This window comes from Malus domestica, chromosome 12 (assembly GCF_042453785.1).
Source record: "Malus domestica chromosome 12, GDT2T_hap1".
Classification (NCBI taxonomy): Eukaryota; Viridiplantae; Streptophyta; class Magnoliopsida; order Rosales; family Rosaceae; genus Malus; species Malus domestica.
In genome coordinates, this window is record NC_091672.1 from 26516057 (window position 1) to 26542718 (window position 26662).

The following is a 26662-nucleotide window of genomic DNA, read 5'->3' on the forward strand; positions in this document are numbered from 1 at the left end:
AGGAAGCTGCTTATTGTTATCTCATTATTTGTACCTTAATGTATTGTATTTTCCTTTTTGAATAATTCCTTGCTATAAATTTCATGGTACTTTCCCTTGAATTTGTCTCTGATTAAACTGAATTTAGAGAACAACCTTTTAAGCTGTTCATCCATATTTCCTTTGAATTATATTGCCAAGAGTAAAAAGGACCATTACTCGATTGTTTCTTTCTATATTTTTGCCTTTCGAGAAATCTCGGGACTTCTCTAGATTAGTATTTTATTTTACTGAAAATATGACTTTAATCCCTTAAATTCAATTTTTTTCCATAGAAAAACCCGACATAATTTTTTTACTAAAAAAAAGACCCAATGACTAGGATCCACCTAAGTGAATTCATTAATTATATATTACTTTACACATTTTATATTTTTAGATGCCTAAAATACCTCTATTGCATATTTGATGTGCACAATTAATTTTATGCAGATTGTAAGGAGAGAGTTAATGATTTCGCAAAAAAGAAAAATAAGACATTAATGTTACAAAATTCATTGCATATTAATATCAAATATGAGAATTGTTGGCTTAATTCTATGTGTCTGGAATTATGAGTTCATATATATATTTTTACAAAAAAAAAAAAAAAAAAAAAAAAAAAGAAAACCTAATATATGTAATAATACATATAAAAAAAGTAATTTACCTACCATGTACAAAAATGTTATTTGATTCAAAATGTGTATAAATATGTGTGTGTGTGTATTTATATAATTAGACCATATTAATTTACCTACCTACTATTTGAAATGTTCCTTTCCAATGATGCAAAATATTGTATACCAACAACAAAATATTGCATAAACTTAAGGAATTGGATCATGCTTTTGATTTTATCTTTTTACCTACAAACAATCATATACATATTACTTTATATATTTGTACCAAAAATACGTCCCTGATAGGCTAATATATATAATAATACATGAAAAATAATTTACCTACTGTGGAGCCAAAAATAATCACAAGGCGACACGTGGATTCTTGGGTAAAAGAGGACAAAAATACCCTTGAGGCATACTGGGATTCCTACGCGCGAGCAGCGGGCAATCATCCATAAACCAAGTCAAAAGTGCCCAAATGAAGGTAACAAATTCATAGTTATCTCATCCATCCTCATCTTAGGTAATTACTTCATAACCTACAAATTATTTCATATAAATAGAGATTAATTGGCTAATTAATGGATTAATTCCTAATTAATCCATTAATCACCAATTTAATCACCCATTATATCAAATAAGTCACCCAAATTAATCCCAAAAGCTAGTCAAAACCGGCCACCATCCTTGCTCCTAACCTTTCTTATTTACTCCATCCTATTACCCAAATAAAGTTAGTCATTCAATTTGATAACCCCCCATTTATTTCTTTCATATTTAATTAGCCAATAAATTGGCTAATTAAACCACAAATTCAACAAGAAATGCACAAGTTGACCGGCCACTTTCTCTAAAAAGTGGACCAACCTAGTCCTATAAATAGGCACTCATTTTCACCAAACACTAGGTCAACACTTTGGCAAAAATCCCAAAATTCTCTAAACACTCTTTCTCTCTAAATTCTAACTTTGGCATCGGAGGTTCTTCGGCCAAAGCCCCTCCCATTCATCGTGGGCGCGTGAGGCTCTTGGCCTTAACCTAAGGTGTTAATTGTTTTGTAGGTATAAAATTGTCCAAGATCAAGGAGGAAGAAATTTGCCTCCACACCTACCATGTATACAAAAATGTTATTTGATTCAAAATATATAATCTAGGTTTTCTCAACAAAAACAAAACAAAAAAAATGTAAAGTACACTATTTTATGTTAAATTATGTTTGTTTATCTCATAGGCTCGGGGTGATCTAAACTTCCAGCGATTTTGGTTCTCGAATTTGAATCTCATTTGAGACAAGCCGATTTGAACAGAGATAGACATATTTTATCTAAGATAGATTAATCTCACCAACATTAGTGAGTGTTCGCTGAATAATAATTAAGGTACAATGGCTCCTCGCAATTGTTTGTACCAAAGTTGTTTTCTTTTCTTCGAAATTTCTTGAATCCGAGCTAATTCATTATGAGTTTGTTGTGCGAATTTGCTATCTCTTAATTTTTCTCCAATGTTGTTTATATTTTGTTTATCCAAGCATGACTTTATATGTTCCTAATGAGTCTTGCCCTTTGTGAGTTGTGACACCTGTTGTCTAGGTGATTAGATGTACCTTTCTTTCTTGTATTTGTATTGCCCTTTGAGACTCAAACTTATGAACAATTACCATTTGATAAAAGATTTTAAATCTTATAAAAATAATAATAAATAAAAAACAAACAAAAGCTTACCTTTCGCTGCCTCTTGGTTACGAGTTAAACTCTTAAATTTTAGAGACTTCTCTACTGGTGTTTATAAGTAAAATTTCTACACCGCTCCTTCCCTTTTGTTATTGAATTTTTAATTTGTTTGAGTGAGATTATTAAATTTTTTTATTTTGTTTGATTGAGTAGGACTAACTCCGCATGTGTAAATTTATCTTACATTGCCGGTCCCAAGCCCGGGTAAAGGAGGAGGGGGAGGGCATCAGGTAGTCGACAGTCGGCACTCCTCGATTACGTCGAATCCTTATGAAAATGAATCCAGAACGAAATCGCGCTAAAGCTAGGGCGTCACCCGTAAGTGGCGCGCTGTGTGGCCCGAGCACAGTGATAAGTGAGCAAGGGTCGCTGTATCTCCATCGGCACCCGGATGCAGTGTTAAATGAGCAAGGGAGCCATAGAAACTTCTTTTCGAACGACTCCACTCAAAGTTGTTTGGGAGCATATGCTCCTATCAACTTCACACAGGACATACAAAAGAAGTACTTTGATCCTATTGGACGGGGGAGGGTGAAGAAGCTAGGACAGAAGGGTAGAGTTCAAGAGAGTATAATGCGTTTAGGAAAGTGGAATATAGGAACCTTAACGGGAAAATCTATGGAAGTAGTGAAAGTTATGGTGAGGAGAAGGATAAATATTATGTGCCTACAAGAATCTAAGTGGGTTGGTCTTAAGGCAAAGGATCTAGAAAACTCAGGGTTTAAACTTTGGTATTCGGGCACAAATAGAACAAGAAACGGTGTTGGCATCATCGTGGACAAGATCTTGACACAAGATGTAGTAGATGTCAAGAGGGTAGGAGATAGAATCATGGCAATCAAGATTGTAATAGGACAAGAACTCATCAATGTGATTAGTGCGTACGCACCTCAAGTAGGGTTGGATACGAGTTCGAAGGAGAAATTTTGGGAAGACATTGGAGACTTGGTGCAAGGAATTGCCCAGACGGAGAAGTTATTTATAGGAGGAGATTTAAATGGACACGTGGGCAGAGAGACAGGCAACTATGGAGGTTTTCATGGTGGCCATGGTTTTGGGGAGAAAAACGAGGATGGGGAAGCTATCTTGGATTTTGCAATGGCATATGATCTCTTCTTAGCCAACACCTTCTTTAAGAAGAGAGAAGAACATGTGATCACCTACAAGAGTGGGTTGTCAAAAACACAAATAGATTTTCTTCTAATGAGGAAAGGGGATCGTATAACTTGTAAGGATTGCAAAGTTATACCGGGAGAGAGCTTGGCTAATCAACATCGCTTGTTGGTGATGGATGTACATATCAAAAGAGTGAGAAAAAAGAACAAGACTTGGACGTGCACAAGGACTAGATGGTGGAATCTAAAAGGAGAAAAACAAGCCATTTTCAAAGAGAAAGTAATCACCCAGTGTGTGTAGGATAGAGAGGGGGAAGCTAGCCAAATGTGGGATTCCATGGCTAGTTGTATTCGAAAAGTAGCAAAAGAGGTATTAAGAGAGTCCAAGGGCTTTGCTCCACACCAAAAGGAAACTTAGTGGTGGAATGAGGAGGTACAAACAAAGGTGAAGGCTAAAAAGGAATGTTGTAAAGCCTTATACAAGGATATGACCGATGAAAATGGTGAAAGGTATAGAAGAGCGAAGCAAGAGGCGAAGAAAGCTGTGAGAGAAGCTAAGTTAGCGGCTTATGACGATATGTATAAGCGACTAGATACCAAAGAAGGAAAGTTGGATATCTATAAACTAGCTAAAGCAAGGGAAAAGAAAACAAGGGACCTAAACCAAGTGAGGTGCATCAAGGATGAGGATGGAAAGGTTCTTGCTACAGAGAACGCGGTCAAAGACAGATGGAGAGGATATTTTCATAATCTTTTCAATGAAGGACATGAAAGGAGTACCTCTTTAGGGGAGTTGAGTAACTCAGAAGAGTGTAGAAACTACTCATTTTATCGTCGAATCCTAAAGGAAGAAGTGGTTGTAGCTTTGAAGAAGATTAAGCATAGAAAAGCAGTGGGTTCAGACGATATACCGATCGAAGTGTAGAAAGTTTTGGGAGAGACAGGTATAGCATGGCTCACTGACCTTTTCAATAGGATTTTGAAAATGAAGAAGATGCCGAATGAGTGGCGAAAGAGCACTTTGGTGCCTATCTACAAGAATAAGGGCGACGTACAAAATTGCATGAACTATAGGGGTATTAAGCTAATGAGTCATACAATGAAGCTCTGGGAGAGAGTCATTGAGCATAGATTGATGGAAAGATATAGAGATGTGAAAAAGGATTTACCCATGGTCTTTATAGATTTGGAAAAAACGTATGATAGGGTCCCAAGAGACATTCTTTGGAGGATTTTAGAGAAGAAAGGAGTACGAGTAGCATATATCCAAGCTATAAAGGATATGTATGAAGGAGCAAAGACTGCCGTAAGAACTCATGAAGGACAAACCGAAAGCTTTCCCATAACTGTAGGATTACATCAAGGCTCATCCTTAAGTCCTTACCTTTTTGCATTGGTAATGGATGAGTTAACAGGACATATTCAAGATGATATTCCTTGGTGTATGCTTTTAGCAGATGATATAGTGTTGATAGATGAAACTCAGGAAGGGGTAAATGCGAAGCTTAACCTTTGGAGAGAAGTGTTGGAATCTAAAAGTCTTCGCCTAAGCCGATCAAAGACAGAATATATGGAGTGCAATTTCAGTGCAAATGGAGGCCAAAATGAGTTAGGGGTGAGGATCGGAGATCAGGAAATACCAAAGAGCGATCGTTTTCGCTACTTAGGATCTATCTTGCAAAAGAACGGAGAATTAGATGGAGATCTCAACCATAGAATACAAGCTGGATGGATGAAGTGGAAGAGCGCATCCGGCGTGTTGTGTGATCGCTGTATGCCACTGAAGCTCAAGGGAAAATTTTATAGGATGGCAATAAGGCCGGCGATGCTGTATGGCACAGAATGTTGGGCGGTGAATCATCAACACATACACAAAATGGGTGTAGCGGAGATGAGGATGCTTCGTTGGATGTGTGGGCACACGAGAAAGGATAAGATTAGGAATGAGGATATCTGAGGTAAAGTAGGAGTAGCCGAAATTGTAAGAAAGCTGAGAGAAAATCGGTTACGGTGGTTTGGACATGTGAAAAGAAGGCCTACTGACGTTCCGGTTAGAAGATGCGACTACGGGACAGAGGTTCAGGGCCGAAGGGGTAAAGGAAGACCTAGGAAAACTTTGGAAGAGACTCTAAGAAAAGACTTAGAGTACTTGGATCTAACGGAGGATATGACACAAGATCGAGCACAATAGCGTTCTAAGATTCATATAGCCGACCCCACTCAGTGACTTGGATTTTTCAAGTCTCCAACCGAGAAGTTTTCCTCACTCAGGAAATTAAAGGAACACTACCTCAACCTACATGCTCCATTCATAAAGCTTCAACATACAAGCTTCAACAAAAGAAAAAATCAAAGAACTTAGTGAAGAAGGCTCTGATGGAAATGAAGCAAAGCTTATTTGTTGATATCTCCGATAAGTTACAAATATGTACATATACATGAGTCAAAATAAACAAACAAGAGGGAGCCTTCACAAAGGAGGAGGCATCGGAGGTTGATCATTTGGAGCTTCATTACACGGTACAGCCCCAGAAGACGAAGGCAATAAATGCCTTTGGAACAAACCCACAAACCGTTGATGATCAAGTAAAACCTGACCATCAGATTCCTGCATCTGGTCAAGCTTCCTCTTCATGTTTGTAGCATAGTCATGTGCGAGCCGGTGCAAATGTTTATTTTCATGCTTGAGCCCTCTAATCTCTTGTTTGAGACTCATCACTTCAGCCGCCAATGATTCAACTTGGCGGGTTCGAGCAAATAGGCGTTAGGCCATATTAGACACAGAACCTGCACACTGAACACTCAGAGCCAGAGAATCCTTAACATCCAACTCATCAGACCGTTTGAAAAGTAGTCAGTTATCTTTGGGAGTGAGAAGGTTCCTGGCCACCACCGCAGCGGTCATATCATTCTTCATCACGGAATCCCCAACGGTAAGATAACCAGTAGGAGATAAGAAGGATGGGCGCCATATGTTGTCTGGAGAAGACGTGTCTGCCTCTTCAACAAGGTTCAAGTCAAAACGACGGTCGGAGGGCCCAGACATTTTCAAAGGTGTTGAAAAGAGAAGAGGTCGGACAAATCAAGATCTTAGAAGTGCAAGAAGGGAGCTTCTACTGGTGGAGATTCAAGTGTGCTTTGGAACTTAATGCCAACCTCTATAAAAATCTACACTCGACGGAGCTTCAGAAATCGAAGAGGCGCCTGCCTAGAAATCGAAGAGGCGTTTGCTTTCTCAAAAGCTGGGTTGCTCAGAGACCACGAGGGCCGATCTCAGAAATCGAATAGACGTTTTCTTTCTCAAAAGTTAGGCTGCTCAAAGACCACGAAGGCCGATTTCAGAAATCGAAGAGGCGCTTGCTTTCTCAAAAGCTGGGCTGCTCAGAGACCACGAGGGCCAATCTCAGAAATCAAAGAGGCACCTACTTTTTCAGCCTTGTCAGTACTTGTCACATGCACACTCAGCTTTGCTGAAATTACGGGCATTCTGTTGAAGATTTCTGGTGAAGTAGAAATAGAAAGCACATGAATCTTACTGTTCAATCATCCACTTTCCACACGCACCATCAGCTCATGGGTACCACAGATAACTTTGCCAAAGATCTCTGACAAAGTTTAGACACATGAAGTTTGCAGCTCCCACTACATCGATATGACCAAGAAGGGTAAAAGAATAGCAAAGAAACAGCATTAACAAAGTTTAGACACATAAATTTTGAAGGTCTAGCTACCATATTATTACCCACAAGGGTAAAGGAACAGCACCACTGCTGGATAATTGGAAGTCCCTGTATGTCAACCTCTATGCTCCGTGGCAAGGTAGACTAGCAAACATGCCCAACCTTTACTCACATTCGAGAAAACACTCCCAACAAGATTGTTTGCTCCAAAATCGAAGAGGCACCGCCCTCCGAATCTCGAGAGCCAGACTCCCAACATGATTACTTTCTCAAAAATCGAAGAGACACCGCTCTCCGAATCTCGAGAGCCAGACTCCCAGCATGATTGCTTTCTTAACAATCAAATAGGCACCGTTCTCCGAACCTCGAGAGCCAGATCCCCGACAGGATTGCTTGTTCGAAAACCGAAGAGGCACCGCTTTCTCAACTTCGAGAGCCAGATCTCATTGGATAAAGTTTGTCTGTAATCTTCACACGCAACATCAACTTTCCAGATACCACATACCACTTTTTCAAAGTACTCTGACACACGTGAAGCTGGCAACTCCCACTACCGTGTTATGACCAAGTAGGGTAAAGGAATAGCATTACTACTTGTTGTTAGGGAGACTCCTATATATGTCGACCTTCATCCTCAACGGACAGGCAGACCTGCAAAAATGCTCAACCCTTCCTCATATCTGAGAGGGCACTCCTAACGAAGCCTCTCGAAATACTCAGCTTTCTTTCCCCCCCCCCGATAATACCTCTGCAAACAAGCTACACCAGAGCAAAAATATCTCATATCATCAGGGTTAAAAGCCAGAGTATCCCATATCATGCTTTTTCCCTGTCTTTTCCTTTGGCCTTGTTCTTACCTGCAAGACAAGGAGAAAGAGAGCAATCAGTCAGCACTTGGAATCAAGCTTCCAGTCAAGAACTGATTGCCTGAAACCCCTTACCTGATTACTTACCTGGCATTGATCTCGAGTACTCATCTTCAACATCTTATGCTTCCAGAGAAGATACCACATATGTCTGAGGAACAGATAGGGAAAGTGAGAAGGATACAAGGAAGCATGTGGAGACAAGCGTAACAGAACACGTGCCGATACATCCACTACTTTGTCAACAACAAAAGTATCCCATATCAGCAGGGTCGAACGTACTCTAGATTTGATGGACTTGTTTTGACCCTCAAATTCTTCAGTCGGCCTTATACTCTAGAGGAAACCAGAAAACCCTTCAGCCCAGTTCAAGAATAAGCCTGTGGAAAGTTACTTCTTCAAAAGCAAAAGTATCTCATATCATCTATTCTCCTTTTTCTTCTCTTTATCCTTCATGCTGCCTGCAAGATAGGGAGAATGAGAACAATCAGCCGGAACTCGAAATCAAACTTCTGATTTGGGACTGATTGCTTGGAGCTCTGATTGCTTACCTTGTCTGTCACCTCTTTCAGCAGATCCCCTAGCTCGGCGACTTGGGGGACTCCTACTACATGGTTTGTATCGCGAATTGATACATTACCTTGTGCATCTCCACCAGTTAAATATACCACCCCTGGATGGAGGAAGAGTACTTCCAGAGAAGATGCCACATCTACCTATGAGATAGATAAGGCAAGTGAAGACGATACCACACTTTGGTACTTAGAAGTTTCGTGATTACGAGATCATTCTCCCACAATATTTCCTAATGTCATTTGTACTAAATCATTCACTTATACTCACTAAATGAGAGCTTGAACCTATGTACTTGTGTAAACCCTTCACAATTAATGAGAACTCATCTACTCCATGGACGTAGCCAATCTGGGTGAACCACATACATCTTGTGTTTGCTTTCCTGTCTCTATTCATTTACATACTTATCCACACTATTGACCGAAGCAATATAGCGAAGACCACAAACTTAATACTTTCTGTTGTACCAAAGTCCTCACTGATTTTGTGCATCAACAATCCTTAAGTCCTTACCTTTTTACGTTGGTAATGGATGAGTTAATAGGATATATTCAAGATGATATTCCTTGGTGTATGTTTTTCGCAAACGATATAGTGTTGATAGATGAAACTCAGGAGGGGTAAATGCGAAGCTTAACCTTTGGAGAGAAGTGTTGGAATCTAAAGGTCTTCGCCTAAGCCGATCAAAGACAGAATATATGGAGTGCAAGTTCAGTGCAAATGGAGGCCAAAATGAGTTAGGGGTGAGGATCGGAGATAAGGAAATACCAAAGAGCGACCGTTTTCGCTACCTAGGATCTATCTTACAAAAGAACAGAGAATTAGATGGAGATCTCAACCATAGAATACAAGCTGGATGGATGAAGTGGAAGAGTGCATTTGGTGTGTTGTGTGATCATCGTAGGCCACTGAAGCTCAAGGAAAATTTTTATAGGATGAAAATAAGGCCGGCGATGCTGTATGGCACAGAATGTTGGGCGGTGAAGCATCAACACGTACACAAAATGGGTTTGGACATGTGCAAAGAAGGCCTACTGACGCTCCAGTTCGAAGATGTGACTACGGGATAGAGGTTCAGGGCCGAAGGGGTAGAGGAAGACCTAGGAAAACTTTGGAATAGACCCTAAGAAAATACTTAGAGTACTTGGATCTAACGGAGGACATGACACAAAACCGAGCGCAATGATGTTTTAGGATTCATATAGCCGACCCCACTTAGTGTGAAAAGGCTTTGTTATTATTGTTGTTTGATTGAGTAGGACTAATGGAGATGCCGAGAACTAAAAGGATGAGACGCTGCAGACAGGAAAACAAACTTGATGGACCTTGATAACCTAGTCGACATTTTCTCTAGGCTGCCGGTAAAATCAGTTTGTTCCGATGGATGTGTGACGAAACCCTTGCGAAACATAGTCAGCTGCCCCTTGTTTCTTAACCAACACATGAATTCTCTTGTAGTAACCAACGCCACTGCTGAAGTACCTCAACTTGTGATTGTTTCTCAGTCTAGGAAAAATTACACCGAAGAGCTAATTTCCATGCAATCATTCAAATACGATGGCAATACTTTGAAAATGACCAGCAAACCCACGACGAGGATTGTCTCGGAGATTTTGTCTATGTGGTATGAACTTTCTTTCCAACTACATTTTGTTTTCTGCAACTTGGTTTGCATCAAGGACAGAAACTATGGAAGCTGGTGAGTGTTGTTAAATCTGTTGAAGGGAGAAGCTGCAATGCTCCCAACTTGTATTACCCAAATTCCAAAACATCTAAATCTGAAAATAGTTCTCTGCATATTGGTATGGTATGGGATTCTACAACACAACTTGTATGTACGTAAAAAATTGTCCGTGTTTGTGGAGATATGCGGGGTACAACTGTTTCCTTGCTCATGTTTATGTGTTGGGCACAAGTTCATGGAGAGAGATATCCTCAGTTCTTCCCTGTAAGTTGACGGATAAGAATTTATCTGCATATGGAGACATGCACTGGTTAATTCGTCGTTCAACAACTGGAGGAGTTCAAGTAAATATTTGCCATTGCATAAGTATCTTGTCATTCGACTTCAAGAGAGAGGAGTTTGGTTGGAATATTCCTGACCCCCCCTCTCTCTCTTAAGAAACATGCGGCACAAGTCCCCCCTTGTCCATCACTTTCAATTGATTAATCTGAGATGATCTTTGTCCATCGTTGATGCTTCATCAGATAGATATCTTGACATATGGATGCTTAAAAACTATGATGAAAAAGAATGGATTTTAGGTCACAGAATAGAGGCCAGAATGTTTAATAATGCAGAATATCCATACAGAAGAAGTTTTGGACTTTGGAATTGGGGCGAATGGGAGCATGGGATTGTTGGAATTAAATAGAATTTAGTTTTGATCAAGTGGCTGAGAAGGAAGAAACCAATAGGAAAGTATATGTCTAGTTTCATAAGACAAGTGTATGCTTTAGATCTTTGTTTGTGAATCAATGGCTTATATTACTCTAGATTAGCTTGTAAGAAAAAATCTAATGTGTTGATATTAAATGAAAATATCTGTGCTTGCTGCATGGACTGAAAAACTTTTCACATTCCTCTAAACCTTCTCTGTTTTTTCTTGTTCCTTGTCTACCTTCAGAAATACATCATACAAACCAAGTTAACTCACCGAAATTTATCATGGCCTCAGAGCTTAGGTTCTGATCAAATTCAGGACTGGGCGTTTTTGTGTGTGTTTCATATCTCTGAAAAGGAAAGGGGAAAAACATACCCAGATCGTGAAAAACTCATCTGTTCTTACAAAGTCTCACATGGCTACTTCGAGCAGTGGAAGAGATCCGAGGGCTCCTATTTCTAATGGGATCAACTACGATTTTTGGTCCATCAAGATGAAGACCATATTCAAATCACATGATCTCTGGAATTTGGTGGACAAGGGTTTTGAAACCGCAGAAACTGAAGATGATTCTAGCGATGAAGATCAACAGTCTGTGAGGAAGATAGCAATGAAAGTTAATGAAACCAGAGATGCAAAAGCTCTTGGCATCATTCAAGGGGCAGTGTCTGATGAGATCTTTCCTCGAATCTCAAACTTTGAAACCTCCAAGACTGCATGGGATGTTCTTCAACAAGAATTTCGTGGTGATAAAAAGGTTAGGTCTGTCAAACTACAATGTTTAAGAAGAGATTTTGAGTACACTAGGATGAATTATGGTGAAGCTCTATCTGCTTATTTAACAAGATTGACTGACATTGTGAATCAAATGAAAACTCTTGGTGAAGAACTGACAAACCAAAGATTAGTACAGAAGATACTTATTAGCTTGCCTAAATCCTATGATTCCATCGCATCTATTATAGAAGAAACTAAGGACCTTGACTCCATTGAGGTTCAGGAGGTGATTGGTACATTGAAAGGCTATGAGCAGAGGTTAAATATACACTCTGAAAACTTAGCTGAAAAGGCTTTTACTAGTCTAAGTGTGACTGAGAGAGATAGCAGTTACAGGGCTCAGGGGAACAACTCAAATCAAAAGAAATTCTGGAAAGGAAAAGGGAAGAAATGGGACAACAACCATACTCCACAATCGAAATCAGAAACTAGCAGTGATTCTACCAAAACCAAATGTAAAATCTGTGACAAATTACACTATATTGTTTGCTGGTTCAAGGGAAAACCCAAATGCACCAAGTGTGACAGATTTGGCCATCTAGCAAAAGATTGTAATCCAAGAAGGAACCAAGCTGTCAACTATGCACATAGAGCAGAAGAAGAAGAAGTAAATGTCTTTTATGCTTGTAGTGTTGCAAGAACTGAAAATAAGAGAGGAATCTGGTACATTGACAGTGGATGCAGTAATCATATGACTGCATATGAATCCTTGTTAATCAACATTGACAGAAGCTTCAATTGCAGAGTTAAAATGGGGAATGGACAACTAGTGGAAGCTACTGGAAAATGAACTCTTGTTCTAGAGACAAAGGGTGGAAGAAGATTCATCAAGGATGTAATACTTGTACCAGGTCTTGATGAGAATCTCCTTAGTGTGGGACAGATGATTGCTCATGGTTACTTCTTACTTTTTGGAGACAATATGGTGGAGATCTTTGATGACAGAAGCCTCCAAAACTTGGTAACACAAGTTGGCATGACAGAAAACAAAAGCTTTCCACTTATGCTAGATTACAATTACTCAATTGCTCTAAAAGCAAGTGTTGCAGAAAACTCTTGGTTATGGCATAAGAGGTTTGGACATCTCAACTTTCACAGTTTAAAGAGATTAGAGAAACTACAAATGGTGACTGGTCTTCCTGAGTTACAAGAAACTAAAGAATCGTGTGAAGGTTGCATATTAGGGAAGCATCACAGGGACTCTTTTGAAACTGGAAATGCATGGAGAGCAAGCCAACCTCTAGAACTCATTCACACAGATGTGTGTGGTCCAATGAAAACATCTACACTCAATGGGAACAGATATTTTCTGTTATTCATTGATGATTGCACCAGAATGGTTTGGGTATATCTTATGAGAAACAAGAGTGAAGTCTTTTCAATCTTCAAGAAATTCAAAGTGATGGTTGAACTTCAGAGTGGTCTCAAGATCAAAAGACTAAGAAGCGACAAAGGTGGTGAATTCATGTCACTTGAGTTCCACGAATTCTGTGAAGAAGCAGGATTACAGAAGCAATTGACAATTGCCTACACACCACAGCAAAATGGTGTAGCTGAGAGGAAGAACAGGATTGTGGTTGAAATGACCAAGTTAATGCTACATGATAAGAAAATGCCACTTTCTTTTTTGGGAGAGGCTATCAATACATCTGTGTATCTCCTAAACAGGTGTCCAACTAAAGCACTTGAGAAGAAAACACCTTTTGAGGCATTTAGTGGCAGAAAACCAAGTGTGAAGCACTTGAAGGTGTTCGGATCAATCTACTATGCACATATACCATTTCAATTAAGACACAAGCTTGAAATCAATAGTGTCAAGTGTGTTCTTGTAGGTTATGGAAGCTGTGAAAAGGGCTATAGGCTCTACAATATCGAGTCACATAAAGTGATTATCTTAAGGGATGTGGTGTTCAAGGAGAATGAAGCATGGAATTGGGAAACCAAAAACATTGACACTATCTCATTTCCACTAGCAATGGAAGAAGCACAAGCTGAAATGCAAAATGTGAATGAACCTGTTATACAGGATGGAAGTCAAAATGATTTTTCAACTCCAACACAAGGACCTTAGTCCTCTACTTCAAATGCAGAAGAACAAGAATTACAGGATTCCTCCCCTGAAACAACTCCATTGAGAATGAGGAGTTTAAATGAGATTTATGCAGTGTGCAACTATTGTGTTGTTGAACCAGAGAGTTTTGAAGAAGCTGAGAAAGGTCAATCTTGGCAGAAAGCAACGAGTGAAGAAATTGCCATGATTGAGAAAAACTCTACTTGGAAATTGGTAAATAGACCGAGTGATAAACTTGTGATAGGTGTGAAATGGATCTACAAGACCAAACTGAATTTGGATGGATCAATATAGAAGAACAAAGCAAGATTAGTTGCCAAAGGCTACTCACAACAACCTGGGGTAGATTTCAATGAAACCTTTGCCCCTGTGGCAAGGTTAGATACCATTAGAACCTTGATTGCTCTTGCTGCCCAAAAGGGATGGAAACTTCACCAGTTAGATGTTAAATCAGCCTTTCTAAATGGCATTCTGGAGGAAGAAGTGTATGTGGATCAACCACAAGGATTTGAAGTACCAAATAAAGAAGATAGGGTTTATAAGTTAAACAAAGCACTGTATGGACTCAAACAAGCCCCCAGGGCTTGGTACAGTGAGATAGACTCCTATTTCAGCAAGAGTGGATTTAACAAAAGTCCTAGTGAAGCTACATTATATACAAAAACTGGTGAGAACTCTGAGATGCTTATTGTGTCTATATATGTTGATGATGTGGTCTTTACTGGCAGTTGTGAAGAAATGATTGAAGAATTCAGAAGGGACATGATGAGACAATATGAGATGTCGGATCTTGGCTTGTTGCATCACTTCTTGGGAATTGGAGTAATACAAGAAGTTACTAGGATTTTCATACATCAACAAAAGTATGCACAATCATTGCTTGAAAGATTCAATCTGAAAGGATGTAAATCTGTGACAACACCATTGATCACAAATGAGAAACTTTGTAAAGTGGATGATTCTGAATCTGCTGATGAATGCTTATACAGAAGAATGGTTGGAAGTCTGCTTTGCTTGACTGCTACAAGACCTGACATTATGTATGCAGCCAGTCTCTTATCAAGGTTCATGCATAATCCCACAAAAATTCACTTGGGAACTGCTAAGAGAGTACTAAGGTATATCTCAGGGACCTTGGACTATGGAATCAAGTATGAAAAGGGAGAAAAAGCAATTATGGTAGGCTTCTGTGACAGCGATTGGGGTGGCAGTGAAGATGACATGAGAAGTACCTCAGGATATGCATTCACATTTGGTTCTGGGATATTTTCTTGGGCCTCTGTCAAGCAACAAAGTGTTGCATTGTCTACGGCTGAGGCAGAGTATGTGAGTGCTGCAATGGCTACCTCTCAAGATATATGGTTGAGGTTTATGTTAAAGGATTTTGGTGAAATGCAAGTGGATGCTTCACCACTTATGTGTGACAACACATCAGCAATAGCTATGACCAAAAATCCTATTTTTCATCAGAAAACCAAGCATATCAAAAGGAAGTTTCACTTCATAAGGGAAGCCTTGCAGGAGAATACCATTGAACTGATCTACTGCAAATCACATGATCAAATGGTAGACATCTTTACCAAAGCTCTACCAAGGGAAAGATTTGTCTATCTCAGAGGAATGCTTGGGATCAAAACCAGAATTCATTTAAAGGGGAGTGTTGGAATTAAATAGAATTTAGTTTTGATCAAGTGGCTGAGAAGGAAGAAACCAATAGGAAAGTATATGTCTAGTCTCATAAGACAAGTGTATGCTTTAGATCTTTGTTTGTGAATCAAGGGCTTATATTGCTCTAGATTAGCTTGTAAGAAAAAATCTAATGTGTTGATATTAAATGAAAATATCTGTGCTTGCTGCATGGACTGAAAAACTTTTCACATTCCTCTAAACCTTCTCTGTTTTTTCTTGTTCCTTGTCTACCTTCAGAAATACATCATACAAACCAAGTTAACTCACCGGAATTTATCAGGGATATATTTCAAACGTTCCAGAAATAGTAGCAGCGTTGTAGTCTTTTTGGATCTAAGAACTGGTAACATAAATCCCGTAGAATGTCCGGTATCCCAAAAGGGGGTGTATACGAGCATCTTTAGTTATCCGGTGGCTTGCTTTCCCAAAAAAATTATGGGAATTTGATTCCACTAAAACGTTATGGGAAGCCGGATGAAGCAGATGCAGAAGCAGATCGATGGAGTTGCAATCCCTTTTTCAACATTTGGCATAATTTTTATTGAAGTGCAAGATAAGACTCCAGTTTTCCATCAGTTTGCTGGAAGAAGTTGCTTATGTTATTATTTCAATATTTAGTTCATTGTATTTTCTCTTTTGAACATTCAATTCCTTGCTATACTCTTGGTTACCTTCGAATTTATCTGATCAAACTGAATATTCAAACAACATTGTAAGCTGTTGATCTATCTTTTCTTGAATTACAAACGAAGATCTTGGCTTAGCTCTGGTTGAGCACTCCACTTTCCTTAAGCACATGAAGACTCGTTATAATTTTTTTTTATTCGAAGAAGGATGAACCAAGCTTAAAGAAAATCAGCCAAATCCGGGAAAAAAAAAATTATAAGCAAGATATCAGAAAAGTTATATGTATATGAGGGTTTTATATACACAGACAGCTTTTTAGTGCTTTTGCTTGCAGGAATTTATGCAAAAGTGCTTTTGGCATGCATATTTGCCTTCTGCAAATTGTATTCAAATTCCAGAGCTCCCCAGTTGCTTTAGAATCATTCTACCTGAAAAGCTTTCCCTCTCCAAGGTTTCACTATTTGAAATGAGCAAAGCAAACTGGCATCGACACTCATCAATGCACCTGCATTGTTGAACTCTCCACAATAGTTCGGTGCTGAGAATATGGTCACCAACTGCCGGTCTGCAAAGAACTCATATCCGTCTTCTACGACCTGTCAACAAAGGAAAAGGAAGGCTTCAGCCTCAATGTGACGGCGGCAAAGATCGTTTACCAAATGTGGACGGTAGATGTGGTACATAGGAAATGATTTCCACACTTTCTTTTTCACCTCTGCATTCCCCTCTTCTTTTCTAGCCACGTTCAATTGATTAAATCAAAGGAGATTCAATTGACAGAAAAAAGGGTTTGCAGAAGGAGAAAAAGGGAAGTGCGGAAATCATTTCCGTAACATGACTCGTCATAAAATAATGCTTGAAAACTTGATGTTCTTCTTTCCAATCACCCGTTGCATACAATCAAGCGGCATACCTCTCATTATGTGATCTAAAACATGTTGGGACATAATTGCATACAACCGGTGATACGATAAAATTACTCTTTGGAACGTTATAAAATATAAAAAAAGGGAAAGATAGAAACCTGGTGAGCCCGGCATATGAGATCCATATCATGTTTCAGCAAGAACTCTGCAACCCTATCTGCCCCAAAGGTAAAAGAAACACCCCTATCATTCTCACCCCACCCTTTAATGTCCCTGTCCGGATCCGACCAAAGTAGGTCACACAAAAGCCCTTGATCTGGCACGTCAACCGGCCTTTCAATCGCTCTGAGCTGTTCCAAGCTGTTCAATTCAGGAGACAGGCCACCATGCATGCAGAAGATCTTGTCATCTATGACTGCAGCCACAGGTAAACAGTTAAAGCAGTCTGTGAAGATCTTCCATAGCCGGACGCTGAAGCGGCGTTTACACTCATCGTAAAATCCATAGATTCGATTGATGGAAGCGCATTCGTGGTTCCCTCGGAGGAGGAAAAAATTGTCCGGAAATTTGACTTTATATGCAAGGAGAAGGCATATTGTCTCTGTGCTTTGTTTTCCTCTGTCGACGTAGTCTCCAAGGAATACATAGTTGGCTTCCGGTGGGAAGCCTCCGTACTCAAATAATCGCAAGAGGTCAGGATATTGCCCGTGTATATCACCTGCACAACCCGAAATATGATAAGTAAATGCGGTACAAATAGCAGGCTCTATAATATGATCTCATTGCTTGCATTCCAAGTCTACATTTTACTAGATCAACGACAAAAAAACAATGCAACGAGATCAAAAAATCTAGCTGCCGGAATCATAAACATTTTTATTACCGCAAACGTTGATGGGGGCTTCCAATTCGAGAAGATTAGGCTGCCTGAGGAAGACTTGTTTGGCAGTGATGCAAAGTTGCCGGATTTCGGCTTCGGTTAGCTGAATCCTCTTACCTCTGTGAACCCTGCCTTCCAACAGTCTCTGTATCAGCGCATCCAATCCTTCCATCCCCCACTTCCCTATCTTTTTCACTATTTTTGTTTTATGATTTGATCCTACAATCTCTATAACTATAATTATGTATTAATTTTTTATTAATCTTAAGGATGAGAGAGAGAGAGAGAGAGAGAGAGAGAGAGAGAATTGGTGGAAGTTTTTTATTTTTTTTGGTCAGAGTAATTGAGAGACTTGTTCTGTTTTTGGGTTTGTGAGTTGTGACATGAACCTTAATTTTATGGAGAGGTTCAAATGTTGCCAACCAATTAGAACAAGAAATCAGCACCCCACAACCTTTCCCCGACTTAGATGGGCCGTTCTTCCATGGAAAATGGGGTAATTAGGCTGTAAATGATGATTGACTTCTTGTTTAGTTCAGTCGGTACGATATGGAAAAAGTTTTAGTGTGATGGTCACACTGTCACGTATCACGTGACGATATCTATTTATCAACACACACCCTAGGTTTATGAATATCAAATTTGTTGTCCTCTAAGACATAAGACGTGGAATAGTTAACCCGATTATAAGTTCTTGTTGACCATGGCGTACAGAAACCTGGCTATCTTCCGCTTTTAACCCTGTTTGCATAGGTTTGTGCACAGATTTACGTTCAAGAATCCCGAGGGCTTTCACTTCGACACATCTTCGCTCATGACACTTAGAGCCCCTCTTCCATTTGAACGTTTCAGCAATACAAAAACGATTCTTAAATAGATAACGATGAGTACTTACCACGATTTAAACAACCACGGTTGCAAATTTTGAAAGATTAACATTACTCAAATAACGATACTTAAAACGACGATGATTTGTCTTACAAGGATAAACATACTGTGATTTACATAGTTACAAACATCGTAGGCTAATTTTGAATCACCAAGATGATGACGGCTGACTTCACCGGATAACAGTTGAAAAACCGCAAGGCAGCACTGAATTCATCTCTTCCTAGATACGAGAAAGCACTTCATAGCATCGTTGTGTTCATTGCGAAACTTCAGAACTGAGACTTATCAAGGGTGTCAAAATAGGGGTGGTCAAGTGCGGCTTTGGCCGAAATTCGTTCAGCTGGATCGTATTTAAGCATTTTCTGCATAGTCCAAAAGCAAGACAGTATTAGACAAGCCGATTCAAGCTCCACGGTTTCTAATCGATGTTGAGAAATGAAAGTAGCATAGCAAATAGATGGACCAAAGCAAAAACATAACAAAGAGATAAATTGCTGGCAAACAGATAAGTAGATCATCATTCCAGTAATTTGATTCATATGATCGTATCGTTGTTAATGTAGCGAAATGCCAAATTCCTTTTCGGAAAGTATGGATATCAAATAAAACAGTTATGAGATTGAAAAATGCTGATGAGAAGACTTAAACCCGTCGTTGGTTTCTAATCGAAGCTTTGAATGATCGAAGAAAACTTACGGCTAGGAGGTCAACTCCTTCAGGCCCCAGAGCAGGAACAGCACGAGCCAAGTTCTGAGGCTCCCACTGCGGATACACATGCCAATCTCGCAGAGAAGAAACTCCTGGCCACTGCTTGTCAGATGGTGTTCCTAGCAGCCTACACATGTAGTAAAACACTACAAAGATTTTATCTTTTCCTTCTTCACAGTCCCAAAAATTAAATTTGAACCGAAACGCGAAAAATGAGAGGAAACATAACACAAATACCTGAAAATGTGAAGCAACTGCTGGAACTCAGAATCTCCCGGAAACAGAGCCTGCCTCCTCGCCATCTCGGCTGCAATTCAAGACCCAAATGATAACACAATCAATTGAATTGAACAATTAATCAATTGAAGATATTTCAATACGATATTGAAGAAATTAGGAGTGTAAGAAAGGAGTACCGAAGATGCATCCGACAGACCACATATCAACGCCGGTGGAGTAGTGTGCCGACCCGAGAAGAACCTCCGGCGCTCTATACCAGAGAGTAACAATCTCATGCGTGTAGCTCTTGAGAGGCACAGTGAAGGCGCGGCCAAGTCCGAGATCAGCAATCTTCAGAATCCCCCTTTCCTTGTCAAGCAGCAGATTCTGGGGCTTCAGATCGCGGTGGAGGACGCCATGGGAGTGGCAGTGCGCCACCCCCTTGCACAGTTGGTACATAAAGCTCTGCACCAGCGACGGCGGCATCGGCCGCGGATTCGGCCCCTTCCGGTGCGAATCGATGAATTTCTTGAGATCGGTGTCCAAGTACTCGAACACCAAGTACAGGACAGGCTTCCCCTCCTTGCTGTCAACATGCTCGACGCAGATCAATCGGACGATGTAGAGCGACTGAGAAAGCATCTGGAGGAGCGAGACCTCGCGGAGGGCGGTGGGTGGCACGCCCTCCTCGTCCATCTCGAGGCGCGTCTTCTTCAGCGCCACCAATTGGCCGGTGGCTTTGTCCTTCGCCTTGTAGACCTTTCCGTACGTGCCTTCGCCGACCTTCTCGAGCTTCTCGTACTTCTCCATTTCTGAGAGATCGGGAAATCGGAAACCCTAGAAATTTGAATTTCTGGTTCTCCCTCTTGTTTTTCTGGATCGAAATCGCACCGTCCGCTCCCTCTGTCGGCGAGTTTGGATTTAAATTTAAAGGAGGCGGAAAGGAGCGTGGGGGGACGACTCCAACGGAACGGAAAGGAGAGAGAGACACGTGTCCCGCAGCCTCTCTTTTTGAATTTGATTTTTCTCTCGCCCTGGCAATAATAAATTTTTTATTTTTATCAACGATTACAATACTCCAACGAAATAAATAATAATATTTTAATATTTTAGTCTCTTCATTTATGGATTATAAAGACCTAGTATTGCACACAATATTCTTTTAGGGACCCGAAAGTTCTTTTAAAATCTCTAAATAAGTCCTCCAATTTGGTGATGGGTGATGCCTTTAAAAATTTGAATTCGTTTGCACCTCGCCTTTTAATTTTTTTTACTTTACTCATAGTATTTAGACATGCTAACAGTAATTTATTCCACTCAAAAAATAAATTACATTCAGAGTTGATCAAGTAAGGAAAGCGAATTCAAATCGATTATCATAACTTACGCAAAATCACATAGGGACATTCCTACATTATGGAAGTTCTACTCTAACCACAAAAGAAATAATGTTCAGAGTCAACCAAAATAAGAAAGTGACAATTTGATTAGCGAAATACGTGCCAAATTATATAATGGCATTCCCGAAGTTTTTCCCAATCATCTTGCCCCTTCGTTGGAAAGGATTTTGGCGCACATTTTCTCCTCAAGAGAGGAAAACAAAATGCAAATGCAATTTGCGAATTTGTATGAAGGAAGACGAAAAATTATAAACTGAGATTTAAACCTTCAATCCGAAAAACAATGTTCTTCATAAACCGAGATATTTGAAGACAACAAAACCTAAACGGTAATCGATAAGAGCATAAAAATAGCAAAAATTCCAGTTTTTGATCTTTCTAGTTCTGTCATTCTCCTGAGAAAATGATCCGATTACCGTACCGGCTCACAAAAGCTGCTGCTGTGAGCGGACATTGTTCGAACTTATTTAATAAAACAACAAACTGTAATCGACAAGCCTCTTTCCATGGTGTTCGGAAACCTAAGTCAAAATTTAGGAAATAGTAGATGGGAGTTCTCTTCTTTGCGCTGCTGCTGCTGCCTTCCTAGTTATCAACAACTTCGATGAGGGATGGTTCGTAGTCGCTAGGAGCCTGGAACCCGTGCAGGTTCATCACGGTTGCAGCAACATTGGCCAGCCCACCGCTAGGAAGATCCTTGCGGAAGCGAACTCCGGGTGCAAGTCCAGGACCTCCAATTGCAATTGGAACCTTCACAAAGAAAAACCAAAACAATCAATGACTGAAAACCTGTGGAAGTCGACAATGCTGTATACTATGAATCCATGGTAAACCCCAACTGCGGCCCGGCCAATGATAAAGCGAAAGTCATTTGCTCGGCTACAGGCCCGACGTCCATTAATTATTCATTTGTTATAAATTTTCCAGAAGGAATTTGAGAGTACTTACTGGCTGTAGAGTATGGGAAGTAAGAATTTGAATGTTGCCATTCTTGTCAAGAAGAGGTTGCCCAGTCTTGTTTCTCTTCACCATATCCTCAGCGTTACCATGATCTGCAGTGACGACGTAAATTCCACCAGCTTTCTCGATTGCATCAAAAATTATCTGCATGTAGACAATACCATCTCAGTAAGAAGACGTGTAACTCTCAATACAGCAAGGGGTGAGGGGAATGTAAGGTAAGACAGTTCAAGAGACGATAATTTGGGACACAACAAGCACAGGGTTTTTTTTATATCAAATTTGACTTCAAACTCTTATGTCGACCTATAGCTACCGTACCTTGACAGCTTCATCAGCAGCCTTGCAAGCTACAACTGTGGCATCAATGTCGCCAGTGTGCCCGACCATGTCTGAGTTTGGTAGGTTAACACGTACCTAAACAAAACAAAAAATAGCCAATCTGAAATATTTTCTTTGGATAATAGAAATTCTTAGATATCAATAGTTGGTCATTTCATTACCTGCTCAAACTTTCCACTAAGAATAGCATCCCTCGCCTTTTCAGCAATCTCAATTGCCTTCATTTTTGGCTGGACGTTGAATGTGATTCCACTATCACTTGGAATTTCAACATATTCCTCCATTTTATCGTTAAAATACCCAGAGCGATTCCCATTCCAGAAGAAAGTGACATGGCCAAATTTAACAGTCTCACTGTACATACAAAGATTTGGAAGGAAAGAAAAAAGTCAGGAGGCCTAAAATTCGAACACAAAAAGAATATTCTGAAATGAGCAAATTGGTTAAAATCAATCACTCTCCCCAACCCCAGAAACAATTTTGAACAAAGAACAACGACAAAAAGAAACACTGATTGCTTCTTCCTAGTTCCAACTCATATCTGGGTTTCCCCAACACAAAGTGAAAATTACATTATCCCAACAAAAATGACGAAAACCGACACCTTTATGTGGGATGGGGAGAAATCCTAAAGAAATTTGTTGTCATTTGGAGAAAACACAATCCTAGCACTTCGGATACACAGATAATTAACTTGGTGAGAAAAACAAACCTGCAGGCAAAAGTACGGACACCGTTGTATGTAAGATATTCACCAGATGTTCTATCAATCTCTGGGGGTTCTACAAGGTATTTGCTTGGAAGCTTCAGCTCACCATCATACTGAAGCATACCAGCATAACGAATTTTAGGGACTCTAACCCGATCAAACTTGTCAAAGTCTGCATACTCAAGTGCCTTGGCAAGCATAACCATACGGTCAGCTCGGAAGTTGAATGTAACAACAGCATCACCATCCACAATTGGGCCAACAGGCTTTCCACTGTCGTCAACAATAACAAAAGGAGGTAGGTACTGGTCATTGGCCTTTGGTTCCGCTCTCAATGTCTTGATAGCTTCAACTACATTCTTAAATTTATAGGGAGCTTCACCAAGAACTTGGGCATCCCATCCTCGCTTTACAACACTCCAGTCATTCTGCATAATAGCCAATTATCCATTAGAATTAATACGTTTAATTAATAGACCATAATCTTGAACAGACCCTGCGTAAAGCGGGAGCCTTGTGCACTGGGTACGACCTTTTAATCTTGAACAGACCAATCTTAAATTTTCTTCATGGTTCCAAAGCAACAATTCAGAAAAGTATTTTCACCATACTGATGAATATATCATGCTGGTTCTCGGCACGGAAACAACTAGTAAATTTTAACATTTACTAAAAAAACTACAATAATTCTGGGAACACATAATAAAGGGTAACGCTAGTGAGACTAAATTTGGAAACTAAATTTGCAAACTAAATTATGTGCCACCAATAGGAATGAGCACGTTTATTCACACTTAAGTAATAAAAAAATCATAAACTTCCATGTCCTTTAGTTTCCAAAATTTCGTCTCCCTAGCATTACCCCATAATAAAATAAGTGAATGGAAACTTTAATAAACCCTTCTTAAGACATAAGAAGAAGGCCAGCAATATGCAGAACATCAGATTCAAAACACTTTGTTAATAAGGATTATCCACACATCCCAACTAATGATATAATGTTATATCCATGCAATACGTGCAAAAAGATTCGTAGAAAGGAGTATACTTTAAACAAACTGGGGCGATGCTAGAGAGACCATCTTTTTCGACCATATATTGTAGCAGTTGATAATGGGATTCGTTCTCTAAATTATTAAACATGGAACAACCGTCAACTGCCACATCATTTGATTTACAAAATATGGTCTCCCTAGCATTTTCCAAACAAACTGTTATATGCAATATACACATACCAGTCCAAAATACAAAAGAGAAATTGGACCCAATCATGCATACGGAAAGACCTATAGAGTTCGCTTCAATCAATACCTCATAACGATCCATGGTGACATACATACGACCACCACCAGATGCAACCTGTGCATCCACACCTTTCTCACGCAATTTCGCAAGGTCATTTTCAAGGATTTCTGCAAATCCCACACTTGAACCATCCAGAACATCACGTCCATCAGTGAGAACATGCACACGGATCCTTTTAGCACCTTGCTCACTAGCTCCTTTAAGCAACAACTACACCAAGAGAGAAAAAAAAATATAAGAAAAAATATGAAAGAAAGCAAACCAAATCCAAACAAAGGAAAAACAGCCTAGTGCTTCGAAAACTCACTAGCAATTGATCGAGCCGAGAATGGACTCCACCATCACTCATTAAACCAATGAGATGCAACGTGTTAGTCGCAAAGGATTCCTTAATGTACTTAAAACCTTCTCCCTCAAACATTTTCCCGGAAGCAAGTGCAGCGTCGACAAGCTTAGCACTATATTCATTAAAAACAAACCACAATTGCTCAACAAATCCGATATTTTGAATCAAAGCATCAACAAGCAGCTTAGCACTATATTCACTAAAAAAAACCACAATTGCTCAACGAATCCGATATTTTGAATCAAAGCATCGACAAACATAACGAAAACCACAAACAAACATCATAATTAACATAAAGTAAGCAAAACAAATTGAAGGGAGAGCCCAAAACTCACCCCTGGGCAAAAATACGCCCGGCACCGAGAGCATTGTGACCCACTTCACTGTTGCCCATATCATCCTCTGTGGGAAGTCCCACGGCAGTTCCGTGAGCTCTCACTAACCTCCATCTTTCAGGAGCACCCTATATCCATAACACACCATACCACACACACACAGTCAATACGCATCAAAATACAAATCTAACAACAAAAATCTAAGAATTTAAACGAACATGGCAATCGAAAATCGAAAAACCAGATCTGAAAAATTACGAAAGTCACCTTCTTGAGAGAATCCATGACGGGGGTCTCGGCGACATGGATGCAGTTGTACTGGTCTGCGTTGGCCTCGCCCCACCCATCCAAAACGATGAGTCCGATCACCTTCCCCTTCGGCAACTTAGGGTGATCCGGTAACTTCCAGTCGATTCCTGAGCTCCCCATTTTCCTTTTTCTCGATTTTTCTGATCCGAACACAAATCAAAATTCAATCAAAACCCAATCCACCAACCAATTTTATATCACAAAATTACAAACAAATCACCCTCAAATTATTATCACTAATAATCCAAACAAATCGCACTCGAATAATTAATTAAAAACAAATTTAATTAAATAAAACTTTAAAATTTTGGGAATTACGAAAAAAAGCGAACCTTGTGGAAGAGAGGAGTTGAAGAGAGCGAGAAGTAACTGGAATGCTATGCTTCTCCTACGGCCGGTATATATAACGGAACCCCACTGACGAAATGGAGGTTTGGAACTTAACAGCGAATCTGACGCCGTAGATTTTTTGCCTTTCTAGGTTACCTCTTGGCGTGGGGGTAAAGCCCTGCGGTATTTGACTCGGTGGTTTGCGGTTCATGACTGTATGGTGATCAGATTCAATCTTGGCGTTACACGTGGCGCGTAAGATTGAAAAGTCGCGACCATTGGTGCAGCACTGCAGCGGAATCCACGTGAGTCGAAAACCAGCGGCGGGGTAATGCACGTGATAGCTTTGGCAAAGCCGCGACCGATGCCACCTACCGTCTTGGCTTTTTGGCGTAGGTAGAAAGAGAGTTTGGTTAAAATTATTAACCGAATATTCCAGAAGCATCTAATTTTGTTCTAATTATTTAACTCATTAGTGAAAATATCTTGAAATTTGAGATATTTTTAAGTATGCCGAGAATACAGCTCGATATCCTACATGTAATAATACAATTAATTATATACTTTAAAAAAAATAGACCAATTGTGTTATGATACTTGGTATTTGGTACATCAATAATGGATTTTTGACACACTGAAATTATGCAACAAATGAAGTATGGATGCTAAACTTATTCCTTTTAATTGTAAGTAGCGAGATGTTTCAAGTTCAACTTTGTGGTGTGTAGGTGCATGCGTCCAATTTTGTATAGGCAATTGACCCTTGTGTGTGCCTACTTCATGCTCTTGTTCTACTTAATTTAAGTTTTTCAACTACTTAACAAAATACTTTATGTAACAATAATGTTGAGGTCATTGAATTACATTTTAGTAAAAGAGTCAAAGCACTAGGAAAGGGCATGC

At 39.7% G+C, this 26662-nt stretch overlaps 3 protein-coding genes across 3 annotated transcripts; all 3 read right to left on the reverse strand.

Moving 5' to 3' along the window:
* Positions 1–16412: 16412 nt before the first annotated feature.
* LOC103443245 (serine/threonine-protein phosphatase PP1-like) lies at positions 16413–18205 on the reverse strand. The gene is made up of 3 exons (XM_008382058.3): positions 17909–18205; positions 17184–17743; positions 16413–16755 (listed from the first exon to the last, which is right to left on the reverse strand). The coding sequence occupies exons 1-3, from the start codon at positions 18075–18077 to the stop codon at positions 16579–16581; spliced, it is 906 nt and encodes a 301-aa protein (XP_008380280.1). The 5' UTR covers positions 18078–18205; the 3' UTR covers positions 16413–16578.
* An 860-nt stretch (positions 18206–19065) lies between these two features.
* On the reverse strand, positions 19066–20533 carry LOC103450794 (cell division control protein 2 homolog C). Its single transcript, NM_001294032.1, is given in 4 exon segments — positions 19066–19158; positions 19493–19631; positions 19742–19811; positions 19921–20533. Coding segments are annotated over 4 exon segments (915 nt in total).
* An 836-nt stretch (positions 20534–21369) lies between these two features.
* On the reverse strand, positions 21370–26128 carry LOC103450793 (2,3-bisphosphoglycerate-independent phosphoglycerate mutase). Its single transcript, XM_008390181.4, has 10 exons — positions 25762–26128; positions 25388–25569; positions 25121–25248; positions 24747–24897; positions 24446–24649; positions 23138–23562; positions 22587–22779; positions 22405–22500; positions 22072–22227; positions 21370–21873 (listed from the first exon to the last, which is right to left on the reverse strand). Exons 2-10 carry the CDS (start codon positions 25547–25549, stop codon positions 21709–21711), a joined length of 1680 nt encoding a protein of 559 aa, XP_008388403.1. The 5' UTR covers positions 25550–25569; positions 25762–26128; the 3' UTR covers positions 21370–21708.
* Between the last annotated feature and the right edge of the window lie 534 nt (positions 26129–26662).